Source organism: Eulemur rufifrons, chromosome 19 (assembly GCF_041146395.1).
Source record: "Eulemur rufifrons isolate Redbay chromosome 19, OSU_ERuf_1, whole genome shotgun sequence".
NCBI classification, from domain to species: domain Eukaryota; kingdom Metazoa; phylum Chordata; class Mammalia; order Primates; family Lemuridae; genus Eulemur; species Eulemur rufifrons.
In genome coordinates this window covers 61,628,424-61,648,015 of record NC_091001.1, presented here as the reverse complement: position 1 = coordinate 61,648,015, position 19,592 = coordinate 61,628,424, and the positions used below count along the sequence as shown (strand labels likewise).

At 41.9% G+C, this 19,592-nt stretch overlaps 1 protein-coding gene across 1 annotated transcript in view; it reads left to right on the top strand.

The window, feature by feature from the left end:
* Window positions 1-6,951: 6,951 nt before the first annotated feature.
* ANTXR1 (ANTXR cell adhesion molecule 1) overlaps window positions 6,952-19,592 on the top strand; it is a 220,168-nt gene continuing 207,527 nt past the window's right edge. The window contains exon 1 of the mRNA XM_069494028.1: window positions 6,952-7,455. Coding sequence (XP_069350129.1) covers window positions 7,304-7,455 — 152 coding nt within the window. The 5' untranslated portion in view covers window positions 6,952-7,303. The remainder of the gene's footprint in view (window positions 7,456-19,592) is intronic.

The window sequence follows — 19,592 nt, the reverse complement described above, 5'->3', positions numbered from 1 at the left end:
ACTTCTCCAACCCCAAAATATCTATCCACAGCCTGGACATCACCATGTATATCATTCTTCCACTGGCTTGAGTTTGAGAGGTAGAAGAGTTCCCTCCACACCTCATGTATCTATCTCTTTGGACTTTGGGAAGGCTGATCAATCTCTTCCAAAACACTGGTGTCCTTGGAAGGGATTAAGAACCAGGACACCTCCAGTCCAACCAGAACATTGAGAATTACCTCAAGAGGATGGTAACATTGGATGGTAACATACCATTGGATAATGGTATCTTGATATTTAGATGTCTCTGAGTCATGAAACTAATCTGGGAAATGATAACAGGAATCTATCAAGACTCTCCCCAAGTCCTCTAGTGTCAGACCCACCTCTCCCATTTCTCTACCTGCACTAATTATGGGGCTGCTACATCCCAACAACAAAGGCAAAAGTTGCTGCCAATTTAGGGCACCTGACAACGTCTCCTCTCCCATGGAGCTAACATGCTAGGATCCCACAAAGGGCTTCATTGGCCGTTGTTATAGACTATGGAAATCTTTGTCCTTGTTCAGCCTTGCCTGAGAATAACCATATCTCCATGGCTTAACATCAAGTTTGCTTCTTGGGAAAGTTTCGGGAACACCTCTCTACAGTGAGTGAGGCTGGCACAAAACCCTCTAGGTAGAAGGGGCAGCCTGGAATGGATTTCCTTGGGCTAGAGGGAGAGAAGGGTAGAGCCATTTTAAGATCAAGAGGTGGTCAACTTGTATTAATAGACCTCTTTCTAGAATCTTACAAGAAAGGCAGAGGCAGCTGGGACACTCAAATATTAAATATCTGAATCCCTCCAAGTAACTCATTGTCCTCAAAAGTACCATCTTCATCCTGGGGGAATCTCTTCTACTCTCTCCCCTTCTCCTTATCTTTGTTTTACATGGAATATCCTTCCCCTCTGGGAGCTGTGTCCTCATGTATCTTGGCTAATGGTGTCTCTAACTTAGAAAAGTTCTGTCAGAACACCTCTTGCTTCCCTCCCCGGCTAACTTCCATAAATTCTTTTGCCTATTTTGTTTATCTTTCCAAAAAAACAACTTTTTGTTTCAATGATCTTTTGTAAATTTTTTTGTTTGTTTCAACTTCATTTATTTCTGCTCTAATCTTATTATTTCTTTTCTTCTACTAATTTTGGGTTTGGTTTGTTCTTGTTTTTCTAATTCTTTGAGATACATAGTTAGGTTGCTTATTTGAAGCTTTTCTACTTTTTTTATATAGGCATTTATTACATCAACTTTCCTCTTACTAGTGTTTTTGCTGTATGTCATAGGTTTTGATATGTTGTGTTTCCATTTCCATTTGTTGTGAGAAATTTTTTAATTTCCGTCTTAATCTCTTCATTGCTCCACTGGTCATTCAGGAGCATATTGTTTAATTCCATGTGTTTGTATATTTTCCAATGTTCCTCTTATTATTGATTTCTAGTTTTATTCTATTGTGTCAGAGAAAATACTTAGTACGATTTCAATTTTCTTGAATTTTTTGAGACTTGTTTTGTGGCCTAACATATGGTCTATCTTTGCGAATGATCCATGAGCTGAGGAGAAGAACATGAATTCTGTAGTTGTTGGATGAAACATTCTGTTAGGTCCATTTTTCTATAGTGCAGATTAAGTCCAATGTTTCATTGTTGACTTTCTGTCTGGATGATCTGTCCAATGCTGAAAGTGGACTGTTGAGGTCTTCAACGGTTATTATGTTGGGGTCTATCTCTCTCTTTAGCTCTGACAACATTTGCTTTATATATCTTGGTGCTCCAGTGCTGTGTGCATATATATTTACAATTGTTATATCCTCTTGCTGAACTGACCCCTTTATCATTATTTAATGACCTACTTGTCTCTTTTTACAATTTTTGTCTTGAAATCTATTTTATCTAAAACAAGTATAGCTATTCTTGCTCTTTTTTTGTTTCCATTTTCATGGAATATCTTTTTCTATCCTTTTATGTTCACTCTATGTGTATCTTTATAGGTGAAGTGTGTTTCTTGCACACAACATATAGTTAGCTCTTGTTTTTTTTTTTATCCTAGGTAAAGACTTGCTAGTGCCATGTCATTTGATTTTGGTGGTTTTGTGGTCCTCTCTTTCCTTTTTCTTTCCTTCTGTCTTCTTTTGTTAAAAGTGGTTTTCTCTAGTAGTGTGTCTTAATTTTTTGTTTTTCAATTTTTGTGTATCTGTTACAGGTTTTTTGATTTGAGGTTACCATGAGGCTTGCAAAATCATTTTATAACCAATTATTTTAAACATATGACAATTCTGCTTATAAACAAACTAGCAAAGAGAAAGCTAACAGAAATTCTATCTTTTAACTCTATCCTCCACCCACTTTTTAACTTTTTGTTGTTTCCATCCATATCTTTTTATACTATCTACTCTCTAAAAGTTGTTATTTTTGACAGGTTTGTCTATTAGTCTTCCTACTCAAGATTTAATTGGTTTATACACCACAATTACAGCAATAGATTATTCTGTATTTGTGTACTTACTGTTTCCAGTGAGTTGCATACCTTCAGAAGATTTCTTATTGTTCATTAATATACTTTTCTTTCAGATTGAAGAACTCCTTTTAGCATTTCTTGTAGGACAGGTCTAGTGTTGATAAAATCCTTCAGCTTTTGTTTGTCTTGGAAAGTCTTTATTTCTCCTTTGAAGAATGTTTTTATAGAGTGTAATTTTATAGGGTTAAAGATTTTTTCCTTCAGCACTTTGAATATGTCATGCCACTCTTGTTTCCACTGAGAAGTCTGCTGCCAGCCATACTGGAGCTCCTGTATATGTTATTTTTTTCTTTCTTTTCTTAGGATCTTTTCTTTATCCAAGACCTCTGGGAGTTTAATTATTTAATGCCTTGAGGAAGCTTTGTTTGGATTAAATCTGCTTGGTGTTCTACGACCTTCTTGTATCTGAGTAGATATCTTTCTCTAGATTTGGAAAATTCTTTTACTATTTTTTTTGAATAAACTTTCTACCCCAATCTTTCTTTCTACCTCCTCTTTAAGACCAATAAGTCTTAGATTTGCTCTTTTGAGGCTACTTTCTAGATCTTGTAGGCATATTTCATTATTATTTATTCTTTTTTTCTTTTTTCTCTTCTGACTGTGTATTTTCAAATAGCCTGTCTTCAAGCTCACTAATTCTCTCTTCCTGGTCAATTCTGCTGTTGAGAGATTCTAATGCATTTCTCAGTTTGTCAATTGAATTCTTAAGCTCTTGAATTTCTGCTTGATATCTTTTTTTATTGTTTCAATCTCTTTGTTAAATTTCTCTGATAGGCTTCTGAATGTCTTCTCTGTATTGTGTGGAAGTTCATTGAGCTTCTTCAGGACAGCTATTTTGAATTCCTTGTCTGAAAGGTCACCTATCTCCATTACTCCAGGATTGGTCACTGATACCTTATTTAGTTTGTTTGGTGGGGTCATGTCTTCCTGGATGTTTTTGATGCTTGTGGATGTTCGTTAATGTCTGGGCACCGAAGAGTTAAGTATTTATTTTAATCTTCACAGTCTGAACCCATCCTTCTTGAGAAGACTTTCCAGATACTCAAATGGAATTAGTGTTGTGGTCTAAGTCTCTGGTCCCTGCAGCTGTAACAGCACTGAGGATGTCCCAAGCCCAGTAATGCTATGACTCTTGTAAACTCCTGGTGGTACCACCTTGGTGAGCTCGGGTAAGATATGAGAGAATTTCCTGGATTACCAGGCAAAGTCTCTCACTCTATTCCTTCATTTTCTAAGCTGGGCTGCTGGAGTTGGAGGAGGAGTGATGTGGGCACTCCCTTGTGGCCACCAGCACCAGGTCACACCTGAAGCCAGCCCATTCTCACCCAAAGCCAGTGGTGAATACTGCCTGGCTATCTCTGATGTTTATTCAAAGTCCAAGGGCTCTTTAGTCAGCAGGTGGTGAATCCTGCCAAGACTGGGTCCTTCCCTTCAAGGTAGCATGTTTTCTTCTGGCCCAGGGTGGGTCCAGAAATGCTGTCCAGGAACTACGGCCTGGATTCAGGGGCCTCAGGAGTCTGCTTGGTACTTTATTTTATTGTTGCTGAGTTGGTACTCAAGTTGCCAAACAAAGTTCTTTGAGCTCTTCTCTTTTCTTTCCTCAAGTGGAAGAAGACTCTCCTTGAGCCATGCTGCCTGGAGTTGGGGGAGGGGTGACACAGGCACTGACTTGGCCACAGCTGCCGGTGTCTCACTGGGTCATGTGCACCCCAAGTCCACTGATTCTGAGCCAGAACAGCCACAGGAATTGTGCCACAGGAATTGCCCAAAGACTGCAGCTCTTGTGGCCTGACTGCTTTGCAAAATTAGTCCAGGCCCCAGGCTGTTCTTTTTCTGCCCGTGGTGGGGCTAAGAGTAACCCGGGCTGCCAGGCAGAGAATTTCCCTCTGGCTGAGCTGGTCAAAATGCTTCCTCCATGGGCAACAGCAGAATTCTGCCTTGTGCTGTGTTCTGTGCCAGTGGGGCCCTAAGTTTCAATTCTAAACCCCGCAATCACTTCACTCTCCTTCCCTGGGGCACAGATTCTCTCTCCACTTTGTGCGGTGATGTGGCACTGCCTAGGGATGGGGCAGGGGTGGCGTAGGCAATGCTAGACTGTCTTTCCTGCCCTCTTCAGTGCCTCTTTCCTTGACATAATGTTAAATCCAGGTAGTATGATCGCTCACCTGATTTTTGGTTCATCTGAAGGTACTTGCTAGCATGGATAATTGTTGAATTAGGTGTTCCTGAGGAGGGACAATTGCTGAGGGTTTCTATTCAGCCATCTTGCTCTGCCCCCTCCCCGTGGGCTTTTCCTTCTCTTCCCAAGGGAATTTGGCACTTAAACTCTTTTGCCTGTAAAGCTCTCAAGACATTCCCCTGTCACTCAAACTCTAAACAACCTCAGAGGGCCCTGTGGGCGCAAGGATGGGAGAAAACATTCTTAAAGCCTCTCTGATTCCTCCTGCTCTTCAAACCCCTTTCCACATTCAACCCTTTTCCTATTCCTTGCCAATCCAGTAAACATGCTCTCTACCATATTGTCCAATCTCACATTCCTCTTCTTCCCTAACCTCCCTGGTTTTCCTGCCTTCCTTTACCCATCTAATTTCTGTAGGTTTACTTCTTTCTTGTCACAGAGCTGCAATGGGGCCAGAATGGGTTTTCAATCCTTTGAAGAGGAGCAAGAAGGTACGAAAGAGGAAGACTTGGACAGGTTAGAGTATTTTAAGATTAAAATCTTAATCTCCTCCCTCAATCATTTTTTCCTGAGAGCAGTAATTCCCAAAATGTGGGTATAATAGGTATTTCTGAAAAGAACATTTTCACGGTCAAATCTGGGAAACATAGTTAACATTTTTTTTCCTACAGAAATTCTCATGGCTTTAATATGATAATAGGCATTTATTAGTTATCTATTATTGTATAACAAATTGCCCCCAACATTAGGGGTTTAAAAGACTAATACACATTATCTCATAATTTTTGTGGGTCAGGAATCAGGGAATGGCTTAGCTGAGTGGTTCTGGTTTGAGGTCTCTTCTGAGGTTAAAGTCAAGGGGGCAGCCAGGGCTGCAGTCCTCTGAAGGCTTCACAGGAGCTGGAGGATCTACCTCCAAAATGGGTCACTCACATGGCTGGCAAATGTTGACGCCAGCAGAGGATCTCAGTTTCTTGCCACATAGACTCCTATGGGCTGCTTGGGTGTTCTCCTGTGGCACTGGGGTCACCCAGAGTGAGTAATCCAATATTGCTTATAGTCTAGCCTCAGAAGCCAGACACCATCTTATTTCTTACTTGCACGTCAGTCTTATTCAATGTGGAAAATGTGTGAAAATCAAGAGGTGAGGGACACAGGGGTGAGGGTGAGGTTCATTTTGGAGGTGCGCAAGTACAATGCATTATGAATCTCCAAGACTGCTTTGACAATACAATTGTTGATCAGTGGAGCATTCCAGGACACTAGGATTCCACTGAGATGTAAGGGTCTTTGAGGTTCACAAGTGGAGGGCAAGACGTGTGTCTGGAAGAAGAATCCCCCAAAATGGAGCTGGAGTGTGCATTGAGGACTAGAGTGGAAGACATGTAGAGCTAGAACTGTGGTCCCATTTGGAACTGGAGTTCAGAAGCCACTCCAAAGAAGATTCTCCAATTTAGAAAAGCTAGCACAAGGCTTCCCTGCAGTCACAAACTGCCTGGACCATCTATACTCTTGTAGGCTATTTACTTCCCCTGTTCCAAATCAAAGACAAAAGAAAAAGTCAAAGTTCACAGGCTGCAAAGAAGAACTGTTATCACAGAATCTCCAAAATATGGAGATGACAACAATCTAGAAGGCTCAGCTGTTCCGTCCTCGGAGCAGCCCGGAGTACCACGCTCTGCGGGACTGTTTGTGCTGCTTTCAGACTGGACTCCCAACAGTTTCTTTGATGATCTGCGCTAAGACTATGTAAGGTCACTCGATTCAGATCACAAAGGCCCCGTTTTTCCCTACTTAATTTGCACAATGGCTTATTTGCAAAGGTCCCAGTCTGGGTTCGGAGCCACTGTGCGTAGAGGAAATAAGTTTTCACCAAATGTTTACAGGGGCCGTATCAGCAGATGGAGGATGGGAAAGGAAGAGAAGGGATAAAAACGCTAGAGAGAAGGGAGAAGTGGTCATGGAAAAAGGAAAGGAAGGTGCGTGAGAGCGAGGAAGGAGTCCGAAAACAGGCACAGCTTACACGAAATGATAAGGAAAAGGGGATTCACGGCCAAAGCCTGGGGGTGTCCCCGCCCGGGCCACTGGCCCGCGGACGCGAAGCGCGCTTCCGCCGTCTCTGGCCACAAGGTGGCACCCTTTGAACTTTCTTCCCCGTGAAAATGGGAAAGGGGGGCAGAGAGGAGGGAGAAAAGGCGAAGCACTCCCCCAAGCAAGAACAATTTGAAAACCCACCCCATAATATTTAAGATCTGGGACAAAGAACAGTCAGGACGGAACTGCTTCCATTGCAAAACCTCGGCGCGGCCTCGGGAGCGGCACGGCGGCCCGAGCCCGGAGCAGCCCCTTTAAAAACGCGGAGTACAGTATTGGGATTCTTGAAACCCGAAACCTAGAAACAGAATCGAAGCGGAAACCAGAGGGAAAACCTTGAACTCCTCCAGACAATCGCTTCCGGGGAGTTTCAGGGGAGCGAGGGGGAATAAAGGACCCGAGAGGAGGGGCCCTCGGATGGCGCGTCCCTGAGGGTCGCGGCGAGTTCGCGGAGCGTGGGAAGGAGAGGACCCTGCCTCTCCCCGGGCTGCGGGTCATGGCCACGGCGGAGCAGAAAGCCCTCGGCGCTGGCTTCCAGTGGCTCTCTCTGGCCGCTCTCGTGCTCATCTGCGCCGGGCAAGGGGGACGCAGGGAGGATGGGGGTCCAGCCTGCTACGGGGGATTTGACCTGTACTTCATTCTGGACAAGTAAGTGCCATGAGTTAGTTGTTCCACCCCGGGCTAAGCTGAAGCTGATGGGCTCCCCGCGGGCCGGGCTTGTTGTCGGGGTCGCTTTGGGACAGGCACGCATCTCCGGGGAGGCGGCTGCGGCGAGCGCTGCGCCTTTGTTGGAGAGCGCTCCTCCCATCCTCTGCTGCCCGAGCCCGCGGGGCAGGCGACGCGGCTTGTTTGGGGGGACGAACTTCTTTTCTGCTGTGTTTTCTGCGACGGCGAAGCGTGCAAAGGACTTGAAGGATGCTATTGACTTACTAAGTTTCCGTGAATCCTTTCCATTTTGGTGAGAAAGGCTTGCTTACTAGAGGCAGAACTTGCAGGCACTTCTAAAGTGAGAAGCGTGGGCATTTTAAAGTCAACTGTCTCATTTTTAAAAACGCTGTTCCACAGAAAGCATCATCTTTGTTCCTAATACTATAATGCATGCTCTGACTGGGTAGTTGGTAAAAATACAAGGCAGGATTTCTCAACCTTGGCAATACTGAGATTTCAGCTTGGTGGTTCTTTGTTGTGGAGACTGTCCTGTGCGTTGTAGGATGTTTAGCAGCATCCCTGGCTTTACCCACTTAATGCCAGTAACACTTCTTCCCCTTCCCCTTTAGTGGTGACACCCAAAAATGTCTCCTGGCGCTGCCAAATGCTCCTCCCCTTCAGCTTGAGAACCCCAAATGTCGGGGAATACAAGCTTTTGGCCATTTGACTGGTGGGCTACCAGAGAGGTGCAGGAACCCTGGTTCCCTTACTAAGATGCATAGTGGTTAGGCTTCAGGATTTGCTCAAGGGAGAGCTGAACTCTGACCAGTAAAATACTTCCCAAATCCCCAAAGATTCGCCAAGCCACAGTCATTCAAGGAAGCTTCATGCTATCTCCTAAAAACCAGCTTCAGCAATAAAAAGCCCCTGGTAGAAGATCCATGCTCATTAAATCTGTGCGAGCTCCCCAGTGCCAGGAGAGGCGCTTGCTGTTGCAGTGGTGGGGAGATAGATTTCACAGACTGGAAAGTATTTGGGAGTTGGAAAAAGAGTCCTGCAAAATAAGCTGGCCAGCTAGACACCAAATGTGCTTTGCAGTTGCCTCTGGAGTTTGATTTTTCCGTAAAGGCTGTTTTGAACTCCAGATTCTTTGGATGAAAAGTGAGATCTCTTTTTTTTTTTTTTCTTCAGATTTATGAGAAGGTGGATACTGAAAATATACTCCAATGCTAAGAAATGGAATTTCTTTTGTTAATTCTAGTGGCTGGGAGCACCAGCTGACAGACCCAGAGATGGTGTCTGAAAAGAGTTAGAGATGTCCATCATGCATGCTTCTAAAAAAGCCAGTTCCAAAGGACAGATGGGAAAACTGGAAAAAATGGACAGAAACACCCTGTCCCTCAATACCATGGAGATAATCAGTTCTCCTCAAATTAATCTATAAACTGTATTAAACTTTTCAGTCAAAGTTCTGAGAGAATTTGTTTTGGTGATAGGAATTTAACAAAATGATTCTAGGCTTATCTTAGAGAAAAAGCAGGTAAAAAAATATTTTTGGAAAAGAATAATGAAGAAATACTTTTTCTCCAAATAATTAAAATGTATTATAAGACAAATGAATAAAAACAGGATGGTCAAAGCCAAATAAAGGTGGACAAAATAGAAAAATCTAGAAAAACACGTGCATATAGATCCAAGTACATAAAAGCATTGAGTGGAATTTCAAATTAGTAGGTAATGAATTCATTATTTAAAAAAATAGTTCTTGGACAGGTTGTTGATAATATGAAGAAAGAAAAAGGTTAGATTAATACTTTACACCACACACCAAAATAAATTCCAGAAAGATTGAAAACCTAAATGTCTAAAATAAAATGATCAAAAAACAAGAAGATAATTGATGAATATTAATATAATCTTAGGTTTAGAGCTCTTAAAACATTAGGAGCAGAAACCATAAAGGAAAATAAAGATTTGATTAAAATTTTACACTTCTGTAAGTGAAAAAAAATGCCATAAATACAATATAAGAAGTCACAGTAACTTCTGCAATATAAGTCACTCTCTAAAGACTGATCTTAGTATATAAAAAGCAGTAAAAAAAAAAAAAACTCTATAGAAAATAGCCTTACTGCATAATTCACAAGAGAAAAGTATATATGAAAGTCAATAAAAGAAGAAAAAAGTACACTAGTAATTGAAGAAATGAAAAAATCAAACAATATAATTTTTATTAAGTTGGCAAAGATTTTTAAAGAATTACAATATTCGGTATTGGACAATTTGTTGGAAGTAGTCATTTTCATATGTTACTAGGGAAAATATAAATTGGTACAGTCTTTCTAGACTTGCGCTGTCCAGTAGAACTTTCTAGGATGAGAGAAATGTTCTGTATCTGTGCTGTCCAATACAGTAGCTACTAGCCATGTGTGACTTTTGAGCACTTGAAATGTGACTCGTGTGATTAAGGATGTGAATTTTTAATCTTATTAAAGTTTAATTAAACTTAAGTAGCCACATGTGGCTACTAGATTGGATAGAGCCGACAAGATAATTTGGCAACATGTATCAAATGCTTGTAAAAAATGAAGTGTCTTCCTTTCCATCTAGCAATTCCATGTCCTAAAGAAACAATCCAAACAGTCACAAAGATATACCTATTTGCATGTTCATGGCAGTGCCGTTTATGAAAGCTGAAAATTATGTGTGTCCAACAATAGGAGATTTACTAAGTAAGGCATAATATATGCATTGTATTTAGTGTGTATCATGCATTATTCATGCTTGTAAACTATTTTAGGAGAAATACGTAGTGCTTACACCATACTTTTAGATGAAGTTACCAAACATTGTATGCACTGTGATTCTACTTTTGTAAAAAAGTTAAGCACACACATGTATGTAATTACCCAATGTGGTAATAGTATTTCTCTCTAGAAGATCAGATTTTTAAATTCTGTTTTCACCTTTTACTGAATTTTCAAATTTTTCTGTAAAGAACACATATTATTTTTGTATTCAACAAAAATGTTATTTTCAGTTTTTAAAAAATCATGTCAAGTGTGGAGAGGGTCTCCAACCATCATGCTAAGTTCCAAGCTCCTCACTATTATAAAGGATGCTGCTACTTTTGTATTTAATCCTGGAGTAAATTTCTAAGTGTATCATAGGATCCTTTGAAGCACACTGGGGACCCAAAAAATGCTCTAGGAAAAAAATGGTCAGGAGAGCTTTACAGGTATTTACCTTTACATTCAGCTTGATGCCTCTGACTTCCTTTAGTTTTCCTATTGTTTGAGGAGGGGGATACTTTTGTGCTGAATTAAAAACTTGCTAGCACTTGGTATGACAGTGTGCATACCTCTAGCTTACCGTCTTGATCCAGGCTAATTTATGAGTTTTCTGAGGCCAGAGCTGGGGGATCGGCCAAAAGGCAGCAATGGCAAACAGACCCCTGGGTGGTCTCTAAAGACATGATCTTCTGTCCTAGAAAGAACTTCCTCGAACAGTGCTGTCCAGCACCCAACCACAGCAGAGTGGAAAGGGAGAGAATGCTGACTCGTTTTTTCCTTGGGCTTCTAAGATCCTTCAGCTGGCAAGACATTGTCTACAGGCTAAAACCAAGGGCTCACAGCGGACAGGATCCACCATTCTTCTCCCCACCCCTGCGACTCCCTTTCCCCTTGCGACTGGTTCTCTTTTCCGTGACATTAAATCTCATCTCATTTCAGCTTTAAGCAGCATACATCTCTGGGCTGGAGGGAACCCAGATTATACATTTAATGGAATGTCATGTTTTCTCAACCAGGAGCAAAGACTTCATAATGATAACCTAGAAAATACCACAGTAACACAATAGGGCATTATTAGTGGCTTTGGCGACTGGGCTGGTGGACTGGGCTGCGCAAGGCTTTATACTGATGGAATTTCATGTTCACTTAAACATGCTTTTCTGGTTACAGTCAGGAAAAGTAGATTGCTGGGAATTCAATCAGGGATTTGAAAAGTTAGATTTGGAAGGCCTCTGTCCAAAAGAAAAAAAAAAAAGCAAAGGAACAGCTAGCCTCTTTTAAGTCTTCCAGGGGATCTTCTGAGATTAATGCATCCACTTGACCAACCCACACACTTGAATGTACCCTGCCTCTCTCCCAGGCCCCTTCTGCCCTTAATAGTATACGTTTATGTATCACATATTGGTCTATTTTATATAGAGCTGTTAGTGATTTACATGGAGAAAGTGGATTTTGCATCATGAGTCTTAGAGAAATGCTTCCTGTGTTATGTGTGCCCTAAAGACTTCAAAGATAGATGTGGGGAAAAGAACAGGAGGAGTGGAGGAGATGTTGGGCTGGAGGGCGGGAGTAAGTGCTGAACAGCTTTATGTGTAGGACTTTCTAGTGCCACAGCCTGTGCTTTATTGCCTGCACCTAATAAATCCTTCCTTTTTAAAGGCCCCCCACAAGCCCACCATGTGCTCTTTCCCCATTAAAGCTCTGACATTCCCCTCTGCCACTTCCTTTCTGTTCAGCACCAATTTTCTTCTCCCCCCACCCCCAAGGGACTCCGTCTTGGCACTCCCAGAGTTCCAGCTGCAATGCCCACAGTTGGATGTCCCATAATGGTGCTGATCTGTAGGACCACTACTATGTGTTGTACTCCAGGAACAGAGTCATTAGGCAGAAATTTGTAGCCTTAGACTGGGAACTTCACCACCAGGTATTGTATTGTTTTTCCAGGAAAATACCTTCTGGGTTCCCAGCTACTAAAGTATGAATGAAATCTTTGGAGTCAGAACTTGTATGAGTCTCGTAGACTCTTACACTGCCTCACAAGGGCCCCAAAGACAACCTTGTTTGGTAGGTAAGGCAAGCACAATTGTCCCTGATATACAGATAAGAATGCCTGTGTTCAATCCACTGGGTTAATTGACCTGCCCAGGAACCTAGGATTAGACTGCGACAATGCCAAGACAATGTCTGCCCTTGATTCCTGGCTCAACTCTTTCTGCTCATCTCTGCCTTGCACAGTTGGGCCATAATGAGAAGCACATGGCAGTGCAGCTAGAGGAACTGGGTGGATTCCAGGAATTAAAAATTCCTGCATCAGAATTTCAGTAAATCATGGTGCATAAGACGATCAAGGTTACTTAGCTGAAGAGCTACTGCTCCACTGTTAAATCAGCTGTAGTTGATTGAAAGTGCCAACCCCCTATACCCCAGAGAGATGCTTCAGAGATCTGGGGGTTAACTGATGAATCAGACCCCAAGGTGTGTTCAGGACATCTGATTATGATGCACTTAAAGGTCCAATAAATTAGTAATTTGTTCAGACTGAATCTGATGGAAAAGGGAAATTTAAGTCTGTAGATATGTGTTAAAACATAAAGATGTAGCTTGTTTTCAGAAATACTTTGGAAGATGGCTTAGGGTTTGCAAAATTGGCTCTGTCTAAGGAAAACAAAGAGCCCATTAGAAGGTACCTTGAAAATGCTACAATAATAATCTTAAAAGGCATCAAGAAAAAAAGTTCTCAGAGGCCAGGAATTTCTTTTTTCTTGTTTTGTATTGAGATAAACTATACAATTGGCTTTAAAGGTTTCTCCATTTAGGTTCGAGGTTTGGAGCAATAGTTGGTAGAATTGGCTGAAAATTGGAAGGTTTGACATATGGATCAAAAATAAAAATAAGACAAAAGTGTTTTTGTTTTGTTTTGTGTTTCTGTCTGGGTCAGCCAAGTAATTACGTCTACTTTCCTTAGCTGTAGAGACCTGGTAAAACTCAGTGTCAAGCTGAGAATAGAATCCAGGAGTGCTGGAGGAAGACACCCGTCCCAAGATAACCTGTAATCATCTCCAAATGCTAAAGGACTTTTAGTGGTCTGGGGACAACTTCAGGCATTCCTTTTGGGAGACTTGGCTGTCACATAAATGCAAATGGGATTTGATTCATGCTAATTTAGAATGTGTGTCTATTTTTGGTGTATAGCCAAGAGACTGGATCTCACATCTCCTGCTGATTACTCTACACCAAAAGACAAAGAGGATATTTGGACATTTCCTGACATGTTTTTCAGACATCTCAGGTTCTTACTGAAAAAGTAATTAGGTTTCTTCAATTTGGCTCAGCTGATTCTTTCATTCCTTTGGCATTCATGACATTCTCAATTCTGATCACAAGTGTGTACACCAGGAAAGGCATGGATAACACAATGCCCATTGCAAGTGATGTCCTGTCCTCAGAGGTGCAAGGAATGTAAAAGAAACAGGACTCTTGGCTTTTTATGGAGAAAGACATTAGAAGGACTCCAGGGAGCCAAAGCTAAAGGTTGTAGTCAGGATTTGGGGCAGGAGCCAGGTAATGTCCATTTTAGATCAATAAGAAGAAATAACATTTACTGAGTGCTTGCTACCTGCCAGGCATTATAGTAGACACTTTACCCATATGATCCTGTCTGGTCTTTACAACCCCCATAAGGTCTGTGCAGTCATAATCACCATTTCACACATGAAGAACCTGAGGTTTAGAGAGGTTGGCCAAGGTCACTCTAAGTGGCAAGCTAAACTTCCAACCCACGCCTTTCTGATTCATGATCTACGCACAGAGATGAAAAGAATCTAAATATGCAGAAGAACATTGAGTCAATCTGGGCAGGTTAGGTTATACTGTGGTAACAAGCAACACCCCAACTCTCAGTTACACAAAACAACACAATTGTCTGTGTGTGCTCCACGTCTGATGGGGTCAGCAGGGTCTCTGCTCATGGTGGTCATTCTGGGAGCCAGGCTGGTGGAGGCTCCTTGGTGACACCTGCTGCCACCATCATGGCTGCAGGGAAGAGAATGCCATCTCTTGGCCGTCTTGCTGGCCATGAAGTGCTTCAGTGAGAAGTGATGTGCTCCCTTCCACTCAGCCAGTCAGCCAGAACTAGTCACATGGACTCACCCTATGGAAAGGGATATGAAGAAATCTAATCCCCTCATGTGTCTAGAAGGAAAGGAAAGCCAGATATGAGTGGGCAATAAAAGCTTCTACTGCAAACCTATAACTATACCTTGCTTTGGCTGAGTGAGAAAGAAAAGAGTAGTCGTTGAGAGAGGGTAAAGAGGTAAGACTTGTGAGAAAGGCCAGTTTTGAGCTATGTCTTGGGTATACAGTATTCATCAACCTGAATTACTGTCAGGCATGATGTTTCCATCACATCTATGAGGCAGTGAAGGCCCCTGCTCTTTTCCTTCCTCCCCGGTCCCCCTCACACTTCAGATGAAACATTCAGCATTCAGTGTGGTGAGCAAGGGATTAAATTAGATCAAATGAAAGGTAGAAATAGAGATCAGGCATGCTGCCTTGCCACCTAAGGATTACATGAATATACTTGAAAGATAAGAATCTCTTTTCCCATAGTTTGTGGGCTACGGGGAGAGAGCAGCCGGAGGAACAGGGAACACTGCAGCAGCAGGGCTGAAAGGACGAGGATGCCCATATACTGCAGAGGCTGATTCAAAGTTTGAATCAAGAGTGTCTGGGCTCCAACTAGTGTTTCTCAATGGGGATGCTGTTGGCATTTTTGGGGGGACAGTTTTTTATTATGAAGGACTGTGGGATGCTTGGCTCAACCACAGGAGTTAAGAGGGCCAACTATGGAATCAGGGATCTCCAGCTTCAAATACCAGCTCACCCTTTCATCAAGTGTGTAACCTTAGGAAAATTACTTAGCCTCTCTGAACCTCAGTCTTCTCATTAGTAAAATAAGCATTAGCACTTCTGCTTCATATAAGTGTTATAAAGATTAAATAAGATAAAAACCTTTACCCAAGCATTTGGCACATGAGTGCCCAGATGCTATTAATAGATGGTGATGGTGATGATAGTGGAGGTGATGAGGATGGGGATGATGATGGTAATGGTGATAGTGGTGACTGTGATAGTGATGATAATAATGGTAGTGGTGACAGTGATGGTGGTTGTAGTGATGATGGTGATGGGGGTGGTAGGGATGGTGGTGATGGTGATCATGAAAGTAATGATCATGATGGCAGTAGTGGCGATAGTGATAGTGGTCGTAGTGATGATGATAGTGATGGTAGTGGGTGTGATGGTGATAGGGATGGTGGTGACGGTGATGATAATGATGATGATGGTGGTGATCATGGCGGTGGTGGTGGTGCTGGTAGTAATTACCCCCAGAGAAAGAGGATATGGCCTTCTAACAAAAGACACCTCCCTAGATTCCGAGCAGGACTACCTTGTTAGGGTAAGGAATATATCAGTTCAATTCAATATTTGTCAAACTGTGCTAGACTTCTGGAATTGCAAAATGCCTAAGATATGCCCCAGCTCTCAAGGAGCTCACAGTTTAATAGAAGAGACAAAGTACTGGGGAAACAGTTGATGAAATATTAATAATTAATTTTGGTTGAGATGAGAGGGACTTAGAAGGCTTCACTGAGGAGGTGACTTTGGATCTGGAACTTGAAAGTTGAGCAGGATTTTGTCAGGGGACAAAGTAAAGAAAGAAGCAAAATATAGGAAAGCAAAGTGACACTCTTGTGATGTGAATGTGACAGGGAAAGAATCTGGAGAGACTTAAGATTTTACTCTGTCAACAATAGATTATGGGATTAAAGGTTTCTAAGGATGATTTTGCAAGCTTATGTATGTATTTTAGAAATATATATTAATATCTACTATCTATTCTTGTAGTGGGAATGAGGAAAAAAAGAATAAATGAAATTGGGGGTTCCTTTGTATTGAGGGGCAACAGGATTGGATGAGCAATTGGCTGTAGAGAATTGGAATCATGAGGAGTAGGTGTCAGAGGAAAGAGAAGCTTGGTGTGGACGTGTGGAGTCTGAACACATGGGACATTTGGGTGGAGATGTGGCGTAGGTGGTTGGATTGATTCCCTGGAACTGAAATGAAAGACTTGAGTGTTATTAGCCCAAGGGTAGTAGTTGAAAATATGGGTATGGATAATAAATAATATCAAGATAATATCAAGATAATATCAGGATTTTAAAATGTCAAGAAGAGGTGGAGTTTGAAGGGGAAGATGGCCAGTGTCCAACCGAGAGGAATTGCCAACAGGAACTATCTGGGCAAAAGAAGAAACTCCACTAAACAGATCTGAGAAGAAGCAGTCAGAACAGTCAGAAGAGAACCAGCAAAGAGTTGTACCACTGAGGCAAGGAGGTATAGAATTTCAGTGAAGGGATGATCATCTAGATGTTTTGCTCTGAAGTTATCTCTTCCTCTGTTTCTAGTCTTAGTAAACAATGATGCCGTAAACCCAGGCATTTAAGCCAGAGATCTGAGAGTAATCCTCTTTCTCACACTGCAAGGCCTGATGACATCTGCTCCCACATCTCTCCTGAGTCTACCCCATTCTCTACCTCGACACTGCCTTAGCTCAGGCCTTCACCATTTTCACCCAGTTCATGGAAACTCACTAAATTGGTCTCTTTGCCTCCTTTCTTTACCCTTCCTTTTACCTTGTATTCTTGTCACTACCACCAAATTGATCTTTTTAGAACACAAATCTAATCTTAATGCCATCTTCCCTGACCCTCACCCCTTACCCTTTAAATGCTTCCAAAGCTCTTTCAGGATAAAGTGTAAACTCCTTAGCACTTCCAAATATTCATGACCCTTATTACTCAGGCCACTGTGTATTTCCCAAACTTCATCTCTTAGCACTTCCCACAACTTTGTAATTTCCAAAAGAGCTGTACTGTGCAGTTCCCCAAACCAACGCGTGCCCTCTTGCCTTTAGCTGTAATGCCCTGCATTACTACTCCCATCTCTACCTAGGTGATGCCCACTTATCCTTTATGATAATTGCTAGTATTTCGTCCTCTCCCCTTACTAGTCCTGGATTCCCTGTGGTCCAAAAGAAAACAATTAAGAGCAATCACTTCTCTATATTACATCTTCATTCAAATCCCTTCCTTCTTCAGGATCTCCTAACCCCATAACAACTTGTATCCCGCCATAAGCAATGAAGTGGTCCGTTATCAAGAGATGAAAGGTGAGACCCCAGTTTGTCCTCTGAGGTCTCATCTAGTGATCTTACCTTTTCCCCAGTACTCAATGATATGCAGCCCCAATTAATAAGGTTCCCGTGGAAACCTTCTGGAACAGGGCTTTCCCAACATCTTGATGGCAGAAGGGTTATGATCAGAATTATAGTCAGTCCACTATTATTTCTTACATAAAAAATAATGAAAATACCAGGCTTACAGAAATTAAATACCCATAAAAGAAAAATGAAGAATCTTAAGTGTAACTGTGTACCAGTAACAATAATAAACAATATAAAGTAAAAGGAAATTCACGATGCCATTGGACAACACTAAACATAAATACATAAATGTGGAATGTTAAAGATCATTGTTAACAGGGTGACCAAATATTCTGATTTTCCTACGACTGGCCTAACCTATACTTGTTGTCCTGGTATAATTACTAATAGCTTCTTCTTTTACTCTCAAAAGTGTCTGTTTGGGTTTTAAATTATATGGTCATCTTGAGAATTAACTATCATAAAGGACAATATCAAAGGAACAAAAGAGGAGAGGATTAAAGGCCAAACAGGTGAAGCACCTTGTACAGCTTATTCCATTAAAATGGGCAACCAGTTCAGCACTCCCGATGCCATTTAAGTGCCCCATTTTAAGCCTTTCCTGGTATCCCCAGTCCCAAATCCCCATAATAATTAGTGGAAATTCTCTACTTCTCAATACCTTATCACCTAACACTTTGAATTGTAATTTTACATATCCTGACCTTTCCATGGGGAGGTAGTATTTCACAGTGGTTGAATACCAGAAGGAAAACTTGATGAGCACAGTATTTGGACAGAGTGCATGATTACCTGTGTTCAGATCTCAGCCCTACCACATACTAGCTGTGTGTCCTTGAGCAAGTTACTTAACCTCTCTGTGAACTTAATTTCCCCATCTGCAAAAACTAAGATAATAGTATGTATCATAAAGGATTGTGCTCAGAACAGAGACACATTGAAAGTGCTAGCTATTATTATTAAATAGCAATGGATGTAAAGTGTCCCACACAATGCCTACTGTTTAAGTTATTGTAATTTTTAATCTTTATAGATTCCAAAGAACCCACCAGAAATTCAAAAATCAGTTTTCTGATTCAATAAATGGCACAATATAAGTAGGTCCAGCAAGGTGGGAACTGAGTAAAAGCCATATACTTTAGCAGAAATAAAGGCATTAGTAATTTTTGGAAGTGCTAATTTGGGGCACCATGAGAGGAGAAACTAAAATTTAATGAGCTGAGGGGCTTGATAGAGATGAGAAAGGAAAGAAAGTTAATGACTTAAGAAAAGGAAGCTGAGCAAAGACAGTTAGCTTCTCCCTCATCTGTTCCCCCACTAATCTAAAACTGTCCCATTCCCCCAAAAGAGGTCATCTTAAGAAGGTATCTAGGGGAAGCCTGCATTATCAGAGTCTCTGGACTCTGCCTAGTCCAGACACTAATGGCAGTGACACTGACATGCAACACACTTGTAAGAAATTACACCAGAGGCAAAGCAGATGGACTGAGTTTGAAGGTCAGCCAGGGTCTACTTTCAACTCTGTTGCCAAGTTATAAAAAGCATGTATAGAAGGATTTTCAAGGAGCCCCTAGAACAATCTCAAATCTGGAAGTGAGTGAGTCTGAAGTAAAGAGTGGGCCTGAGAGGGGTAAGGCCATGCCCGGAGGCCCACTGCCATTGTACACCAGCGTCACGCAGCAGCAGCTGCACAGGGAGGCAAATGGGAAACCAAGCCACAAGAGAGCAAGAGAGATGGCCTGTGAAGACCAGGCATCATCCGGACAGTGATTCTGTCCAACATTTCTGAGTCCTTCCCATAGATCCCGGGCCTCTGGGGAAATGGCAGTGTTCTGTCTTTGATTATGTGGATGCAATAGGGATCAAGAATGAGGACAGGTTTAGCACAATGTCAACCTACAGTGGAAACCAGCCTTCCCCACCCCCTCCAAAAAAAAATCCACTACCTGTGGCAAGCTGGAATGGTGTAACCATGTCCAAAACAAGCCAACTTACAAGGATGAGGTTCCTTTGTGGAAATGACAAGAGTCAATTCCCCACTCTCCCATAACTATGGAACA